Genomic DNA, 9,419 nt, shown 5'->3' on the forward strand with positions numbered 1-9,419 from the left:
TTTGTTTATTGATGGCTACAGTGGCCTGTAAAGTAACCAGTTAAAAGAGTTTTAGTCTACTCCGAAAGTCTGAGCGAAAGTAACTTATCAGAAATTCCTCTACCCGGCGTTAAGACTTGATTCGTTTATTGCTGACCGATAGAATTCGCCAGTGTTTAACGAATTTATGCTCCTCCCACTTTTTGGGAAATTCGGCAATGTAGCCTTTTGTAAGTCCACAGAAAGTTTCAGGACTAATTAGAGGCATGTTTGTCCCTTTTTTAGCTAACTGGAAGAAGTTGGACCGAAGAGTTGGTGGGTCAGATTCTGCGAGGAGCTGCCCATTAAGCTCAAATTTAGGTTTCCGGACTACTGTAGAGTTTTCCAAGCGGAAGTAACCATAATTAAGGATGCAGTTGGTTGCTCACTTATCTATTAGAGCTAAATATCTACTCCGACAGCCAATTGGCAAACAGGGCATTGGGCTCATTGCTTGTGCGTTCGAAATTAGTCGGGGAATGCCTGACTTCTCTCTCGATTCCATTAGAATACTTCGATATTATTAGGCTAATTTGCGTTCCCGGCCATAGCGGCATAGAGGGAAACTATTGGACCGATGAGCTGACTAAACAGGTGACCCTGGAGATGGCTTCATCACAAAATGAAAGGATTGGAGTTCCCTTGAGAATCTGGGGTCTGCTACTGGAAAGATGGGCCTCGCGTTAACTCAGCGAGCGCTGGGCTAGTGCTTAAACATGCAAAGTTGCGAGATACCTCTGAGCACGGGTAGATCGGGGGCGCTCGAGAGAACTTCAAAGGCTGTCAATGCCGCAGCTATTGAATTTGGTAGCTTTTCTTAACTTTCCATTGCCCCTTAGGTGTCCATGCGGCGAGACTTGGGATTGTTTCAAGTTCTTTCTGCAGTAGCTGTCTAGAGGACGCGGCAGAATCATATTAGCACTTTCTTTTCAGCTGCCATGCTCTCGTCTGGCAAAGATTCAGACATCAGGGCTCTCAATTTTTCGCTACACTGGCGGATATTGTGGGCTTAAATATCACACATTTGGTGAAATTCATCAGTAGCTTGAAGCGGCTAATACAAACGTAAATCGTAACTGTTGGTCGTCATCCTCTAATCCAGGCTCTTTCTTCATTTTTCTTCCACCTGTCTGGTTCCTTCCCTTCTTCTTCTTCTCTCTCCTCCCCCTGTATGGTATCATAACGAAAAAATTTAAAATTTTTGTCCCAGTGGGCCTCTCGCAAGTGTAAGTCGCTTCCTAACCTAGCTAAATGATCAGCCATTTCATTTTTTCTCATATCTCTCATGTTCCGGACCTCTATCTAATAATACTGAGTTGAAATTCTTTAAAGTGTTAAAAAGGTTCAGGCAGTCATTTACTATTTTTGAGGTGATTACCGTTGATAATCTTAAGCTTTCAAAGCCGCCTAACTGTCCGTCCCATTTTCTCACGGCATTTTCTCATACATTACTCGATGGCATGGAATTCCGCCTGGAAGATAGTTGGGTAAAAATCCATTGGAATCGATGATTTTAATTTACGCTTATTGATTCCCACCATATCCTAATTTCGCCCCATTGTTGATATAATTATTTTTCCGCTCGTACATTCGTTAATAAGCAGTTGAAAGTTTCTGAAGAGAATGGGTTTGGGTGATAGTGTATCAATCCGATGAAGAATAAGATTTTATTGAAAGTCTTCTAAGATCTTTAAATGTCCTTTTATATCGCCACTTTTTAGTTTGGAGATACCTTTTAATCTTAAAGTTCTCAAAACAGCTTCTTTTTCAACTAAAATGGGAAGTGATGGTATGCATAAGAGCACATCGACTGCGTTAGTTGGGCATATTTTCATTGCTCCTGTTATATTGACACCGACGAGACGGTGCAATTTATTGAGTTCATCTGCCGACTTTCGTAGCTTAATTTAAGGCCACGATAATAGGGAAGCTGAAGTGATTATGAGTTTAACAACTGTAGTGAATGTCTGGTGTTCAGTCCTCTAGATTTTCCATACAGGCAAGTAAAGCTCTTCTGGCTTTCACAGTAATCTTAGGAACTTTACTATTTGTTCTTTTTAGGTAGGTAGCTTTTATCCGTCTTCAAGATTCCTGCTCTGCTCAGATGACCTGAAAGTTTTTTCGACGGCAAACATTGCCATTGCCATAGTTTGTCTTACTAGTTCCCCTCTTGAATCCACCTATGTTTCTTATGAAATTCATTACACTCTGTAAAGTAATATGATGTTGGAATTCGACTTTGAGGATCTAAGAAATATGCTCATATATGTACAGAGAAGTCTGCTGTGTAGAATAAAATTTTAGAAAAGGCAACAAACTTCAAATTTATCTTTTAGGCACTGCTTTGTACGGGCTCCAGTGGCAATGCATATATATAAGTGATTCATTTTCGGAGTGTACAAATCTCATGTCTATGTCCGGCACGATTTCGGCCGTCTTTGTTTTCAGATCCGAAGCTGTATTTTGGTTTTCACGAGCTTGCCGAAAGAAAATTCCACAAACAGTAGATTGTAAGTGACAATCTTTTACGGCGAGAATCTAAAAAATATATAAATAATTGGCGTGTTAGGTGTTTGACCGAGCTTCTTCTCCTATTTATGGTGTGCGTCTTGATGTTGTTCCACAGCGAGAATCTGCTTGGTCGTGTTTTATCTTGCGCGTTCATCTGGCATGCGATATTCCTCTAAGAGCCTGAGAAATCGTACCCAAGTCAGTGGGTGTGTGCGCTATATAGTAATCTCTTCAGCAATCGGCAACAGTCAGACGCAAGTATGAAAGCGTTCAGAGCTCTAATTCTAATCTAAATATGCTGAAATATCTTTGTGGTGGTCCAATTTTAAACTGCTATGCAGCATCTATGAAGGCCGACATTTCAGTTTAGAAGACTCAGTGTTTGAGTAAGCGATAATAGACATTTTGGGTGAGATGCCTGAGAAGACATATCCTTTTCCAACCAGAAATCAAGCGCATAACCATTAGACCGGTTCGGTCGCCAACCAAAAAACTGAGAGTTTGAAAAAGTGTGCCCCTTTATTTAAATCTTATGTTGAGAGAATTGCGGCACGATAAAAAACATTTTTTTATCCTGCTGAAAACCGCTCAAATATATTTTTTTATTATAACTCAGCTACTTGATATCCAACTTTAAAAACCGATATGTTATTACTCTAGTCTTCTAGACCTCCTATATTTGGTTCTCATTTATTTTGCGCTCCTTCACACCCTTCACACATTTGGATGTGTTGCGGCGGCCACCGTAGCCGAATGGATTGGTGTGCGGCTACCATTCGGAATTCAGAGAGAACGTAGGTTCGAATCTCGGTAAAACACAAAATTGAGGAACACGTTTTTTCTAATGGCGGTCGCCCCACGGGTAGCAATAGCAAACCGCCGAGTGTATTTCTGCCATGAAAAAGCTCGTCATAAAAAATATCTGCCGTTCGGAGTCGGCTTGAAACTGTAGGTTCCCCCATTTATGGAACAGCAGGAAGACACATGCCACAAATAGGAGGAGGAGCTCGGCCAAACACCCAAAAAGGGTGTACGCGCCAATTATATATATATGTATATATATAAAACCCGAGCTGTACTCCTCTATGAGAGCCTTCTTGCATCATCGACCGCAAGTGCGCAGTCTTTAAACTGTTTTACTACATTCTTAAACTCAGGAATTGTTCCTCCTTCATTTTCTACTTCGAATTTTTGTGTTAGAATTTGGCTGAGAAACCTAAATTCAATTACAGCGTTCTGCACTGCACGGAAGACAGCTAAACCTCTCTAATCTGCACAAATGTCAGCCAGCAAGAGTTCCCAATTGATATTCCGCTATGTGTGGGCGCAGCAGACTGAAAATGACGCTCAAAGCCTCACATGGTTTGTTCCGGGCGTCCTTGTTTAACACAAGTCAAACTATATTTTTGCACTCCACATAAGACTTTTTTGAATCTAAAATGCATCACTGCCTTTTAAGCATTCAAAGTAGTTTTCAAAAATTCAACGAAAGCAAAGCCTTGTGGAGAATCACAGGAAATACCTTTTTAAATGTCAGGAATATTTCAAATCTTATTTATTTTATTTTATTTACATTTCTCAAAGTATGAAAAAAAATCTAAACAAAAAAATCACAATAAGTTAATTCAATGTCTTTTCGTATAAATTAACAATACAATCTTCAAAATTTAAATTAAAGTAAAAACAACGTACAAGCCTGCAATCATTCTGAGCGCCGAAATAAGCGCACCGGTACTATTTACTCTTATTCGCCAAACAGAACCAAGCCCGGCCAATCGGAACTATACTTCTACAATCAACTTCCATAGCTATCCATATTTCTCGTATGTTTTGTCAATGCAAAAGTCGCAAACGTTTTTTGGGAACTTAGAAGGACAGAGCCGGAGGTCGGTGATCCTGTTCGGGTATGCAAATGCCAACGGAAGAAAGTTCAACGAATAGTTTGGCAAGCAGAATTCTGGCAAATATAACACTCGATGAAGTTGACAGTAACAATAACAGCGATCACATTGACTATAAGCTAAATATCAACGACGTATTACGTCGGCGTGGCGGTGCATCTAAAGATGGGAATAGATCAGAAGCTTCTGTATCGGTGCGGCGTCAAGGGTCGTCACTCTCTGTAGGTACCGAAGCAAAATCTTATAATGAACCTACCGCTACTGTCCGTCCAAAAACTATACTTGAGGATCATGGCATTGTGCTTGGTAAAGTGATTGGTACGGGTAATTATGCCAAGGTAAAAATTGGCTATTCGGAGGAATATGGCAAGCGGGTGGCGGTTAAAATAATATCAAAAGTGAAAGCGCCAGCAGAGTATACGCAAAAATTTCTGCCACGTGAAATCGAAGCGGTGAAGGGTTTGCATCATGAGAACTTGATAACCTTCTATCAAAGTATTGAGACGAGTCATAGGTATGTACGCCCGTGCATGGATGCATTTGTATGCGAGTGAATGAGAAAGAAAATTTCATTTTATGTTGGAGATTTTATAACGAACTGTGGGATTGAGTTTGACCAAGTGATTTGAGCTTAATCAGTTTCATTTTTAATTTCTTGACAGAGCTTGTTGTTTTTTTTTTTTATTTCTTTCAAGAAGTCAAGAAAGGATAGGCCTTAGCAGACAGTTCATCAGTTTAAGCGTATTTATTGGTTTTTTTCTCGAGCTGTTGCAACCTATGGGCGGCCGCCGTAGCCGAATGCGTATGTGGGTAACTACCATTTGGGAGTGCGTAGGTTCGAATTTCCGTGCATTAAACAGCAAAGTGATAGAAGAAGATTTTTTAATACTTAGCGTTCGCGCCTCGGAAGGCAATGATAAACCTCTGAGTTGATTTCTGTATTGAAAGCTCTTCATAAAAAAAACTATCTGCCGCTCGGAGTCGGCTTTAAGCCGTAGGCCCCTCCATTTGTGGAGATAACAAGACGCACGTCACAAATAAGAGCTGGAGCTCGGCCAAACACTTGAAGTACAAAGTAGTGTACGCGCCAAATATTTCTTTCTTCTCTTTAATCTGGTTATGCACTTCGTACGGCAAAAACGAGGAAAACCGCCTACGCTGGTACGGTCATGTAACGAGAAGACCAGAGGAACACGCAGTGAGGCAAGTGTTGCAGATGGAGGTAGCGAATAGAGGGCCAGGCAGACAACCAAGAACCTAGAAAATCACCATTGAAAACGACATGCGATGCAGAAATGGCAGCAAAGAGACGACTTAGAACCGCATGACCTGGAGATTTCGCACTAAGCGAGTCGACCTGAAATAGGACAAGGTTAGGTTAAAGAAAAAGATATGTAAGCCATAAATTAGCAAAGTGAGTGATGGATGCTACCATTGAAATGGAAGTTTATAAATTCATTTTGGCTACACTGGCGTTCAAGAAAGCTAACAAAGTCTGGCACATTTTAACAAGACTTTGTCCGAGGGAACGCAAACTCTACATAGCCTTTCCGTATGGTAGCTGTCAGGAGCGTAATGAGGTGGTATCACCTCAGCTCTCACGTCCCAGCTGCCCTGTAGTTGCTCTTGACTCACACTTTTTAAGCTATCAGCCGGCACTGGCAATTTCTTATCTCCTATCCCATCCGCCAATAGTAGTCATGGTCATCCGAATAGGTTATTTTTTCGTTCTAAGTATTCTATGAAGGACTGTTTCTTTTTTAATGCAATTAACCAGTGAGCCAAACTTCCTTGGGCGACACCATATAACTGAACTTAACTTTTTCGATTTTCTCAAAATTTTTTAGGATAAGACAATTTTTTTTAATGCCTTGAATGACTTAATAAAATAATTTTCCTAAGCTTCAAATACTGATGTTTACTTACTTAATCGCTATTGTTTCTTCCAGGGTTTATTTAATCATGCAACTAGCGGAGAATGGCACACTTCTCGATTACGTTCGAGAGAAGAAATATTTAGAAGAACCACAAGCTCGCAATATATTTAAGCAATTAATTAGCGCCGTGGAGTATATACATTCAAAGAACGTGGTCCATCGGTAAGCGTTTAACCCTACAGTACCCAGTGTGACTCAAAGGTGACGGAAGCTTAAAAAAGGAAGGGAAAGAAAAGAGTTTGGGGAAAAACTGATTCTAGAGTAGCAAAGCTGTTGGCTATAACTTCTGTGCTCCTTTATCAAAAAACCTGTTTTTAAAAATGAAAAATATCCATTATTCTTATCCGTACATGCACAAAAAAAAAAATTGGTGTCCATTTTTTTTAGAAAAAGTATTTCGTTTAATGGTTCACTGCTCACTGGCTTACAAATAATTAATCAATTTCTTTACCGAAGAAGCAAAAGGAAACAGTGATTTACTAAGTATTCGTATTTTTCGTTCAATAAACCTGGTTAACAGCAAGAAGCGCCAAGAAAAACTCAAAGACCCAATTCCTATTCACAATCGGTGGCTAAGTCTGAAAATCTGTATATTCTCCAGATATTAGAAATTTGTATGATCTATTTGTTTATCTTTAATACAAAACCTTTATTTGGCGTTATCTCGAAAACTGCGAGACAGAAAAAAAAATTATGAGTATTTCGGAATGATTTTACATAAGAATTGGATGGCCTGGTTCTTGAGTTTTGTTTTTGCTGTAAATTAGTGTTATTGAACCAAAAATGGAGCTTTGCTTGCTTTTTTGATAATTATTTTAAAAAATTGTCTTTGTAAAAAAGTTCTTAAAAAATTTTGGTAAAAATTAAATTTTTGCCACAAATTTTCCACCTACTAGAAATTTAACAAAAAAAAATTTTTTTTCTCAACTTTGTTTGTCTTACGAATCAAAGAGTTTATGAATTTGCGACGAGAAATTACTTAATTAATTTGAAATCCCACTCTCTTTACAGTGACATAAAATGCGAAAATCTGCTACTCGATGAAAATTATACCTTGAAGTTGATTGACTTTGGCTTCGCGCGCAAAGATACCCGCAACAGTGATCAGGAAGTGATTCTGTCGAAAACCTTTTGTGGCAGCTATGCCTATGCCAGCCCGGAAATTCTCAAAGGTAGCTTACGCCGCACAGTCCATTCAATTGGCGTTTGCCATTTAATGAATGCAGCTTTCTTTCCTCCCACAGGCATTGCCTACGATCCATTCATGTCCGATATCTGGGCATGCGGTGTTGTGTGCTACGCCATGGTTTTCGGCCGTCTACCCTACGATGGCTCCAATGTCCATGTGCTACTTAAACGCATCAATGCTTCGCTTGCATTCCCAAAGAATCCGACGGTTAGCAACGAATGTAAACAGCTGATTGGGAGTATATTGGCGCCACTCAAAGTACGCTATACTATACCACAAATCAAAGAGGAAACTTGGTTTAAAAAAAGTTAATGTGGAGGGATGGAACTTTTCACGTAAAAAATATTTTTTTTTTTCTACCTCTTCTGAAATTATTTGAAACTTAAGCAAGAAATTTTAGTTTAATATGAAATTAAATGTTGATTTCATAAAAAAAAGTAACGATTATTAATATTGAAAATAAACGCACAAAAAAAGTGGAAAAAATGAGATGTTTTAGAGGTGGTTATTTGAAAAGAGTTGGGCGTATTTATAAATGCAAGGTTAGGTTGCGGTATCTGCGCTTTCGTAGTCGTTCTTGGATGTGGTTGGAGTTAAGATCTAACATGGGCCATGCGAAAAAGGTTAAAAGAGAAACACAAACTTGAGTACGTACAAATTGCTTTTTCACACTTAGAAACTTAATAATTGGGAGTTAACGCTGACACGTGCGCTATTTATATACTTATACCGTCACAGTCAAAATAGTGTTAAGTTTTGATTATTTAGTTATTTATTTTGTAATTTCATTTATTTCTTTCATAAAAATACATTTCATACCACAACAAAAAACATATAAGGCAAAGTTTTGCACTTTGTATAATATTTGTAAAAACTCGGCAAATTTCCATCAATTCCTATCAACATCAACTTTTTATTCAGAATTTCTAGTAAAATTTTGTGTATGCAGTTTTATAGATCATTAAATTTTGCTGTAATAAAGTGCAAGTTTTAAAAGGTTCAAAAATTAATCTGATTTTTAAGATTTTTTTTCACATGCGGTCTTGTGCATTTTCTCCATTTAACGCCTACTCCACATTTCTTTTATATGGAAGAAAACCACCAACACCGTCAGCAGAAAAAACCGATTTTTGAACCACTTGGAGCTTGCATATAATTATACCAAAATTCAATGATATATAAAACTGTGTACCCGTTAATTTTTGACAATTTTTTCTGCTCACGGTGTTTTTTTTCATATAAAAAAATGTGGAGTAGGCGTTAAATAGAGAAAATGCACAAGACCGCATGCGAAAAAAATTCTTAAAAATCAGTGTGATTTTTGATCTACTTCAAACTTGCACTTTATTATACCAAAATTCAATGGTTTATAAAACTGCATAACCGAATTTTTTTTTAAATTCTTAGTTTTAAAATTCAAATATTGATGGAAATTTGCTGATTTTTAATAAATTTTATACTAAGTGCAAAACTTTGCTCTATATGGTAGTTGTAGTAGTAGCATTTATATTTTTATAAAAAATTTATTAAAATTACAAAATAAATAAATATTTAGTGAAAACTGAGCCATATGCGGTGTACACTTTATCTTGACGCTGACTGTATATTTTTCAGTTTCAAAGCAGGAATAAAAATATGGTTAAGAGCTAAGTGAAATATAATTTATTAAAAATTTTATTCGATATAGACGATTTAATAATATAAGATTTCTAGTATCTACCACTCTTTTCGCAATAATAGCATTAGCATATAGACAATATTTCTACTGAAGACAAAATATCCTAGGATAAAAAAGTACCGGGATGGTGATGTTGACTGTTTGTTTTGATTGCCAAGGCGTAGTACACCATGAGTACCTTCCAT

The 9,419-nt window shown here is 37.9% G+C and overlaps 1 protein-coding gene across 1 annotated transcript; it reads left to right on the plus strand.

Moving 5' to 3' along the window:
* Positions 1-4,067: 4,067 nt before the first annotated feature.
* Positions 4,068-8,047, plus strand: LOC128863832 (testis-specific serine/threonine-protein kinase 4). The gene is made up of 4 exons (XM_054103200.1): positions 4,068-4,944; positions 6,380-6,529; positions 7,379-7,539; positions 7,612-8,047. The coding sequence occupies exons 1-4, from the start codon at positions 4,436-4,438 to the stop codon at positions 7,866-7,868; spliced, it is 1,077 nt and encodes a 358-aa protein (XP_053959175.1). The 5' UTR covers positions 4,068-4,435; the 3' UTR covers positions 7,869-8,047.
* Positions 8,048-9,419: the final 1,372 nt, after the last annotated feature.

Source organism: Anastrepha ludens, chromosome 5, assembly GCF_028408465.1.
Source record: "Anastrepha ludens isolate Willacy chromosome 5, idAnaLude1.1, whole genome shotgun sequence".
In the NCBI taxonomy this organism is placed as follows: domain Eukaryota; kingdom Metazoa; phylum Arthropoda; class Insecta; order Diptera; family Tephritidae; genus Anastrepha; species Anastrepha ludens.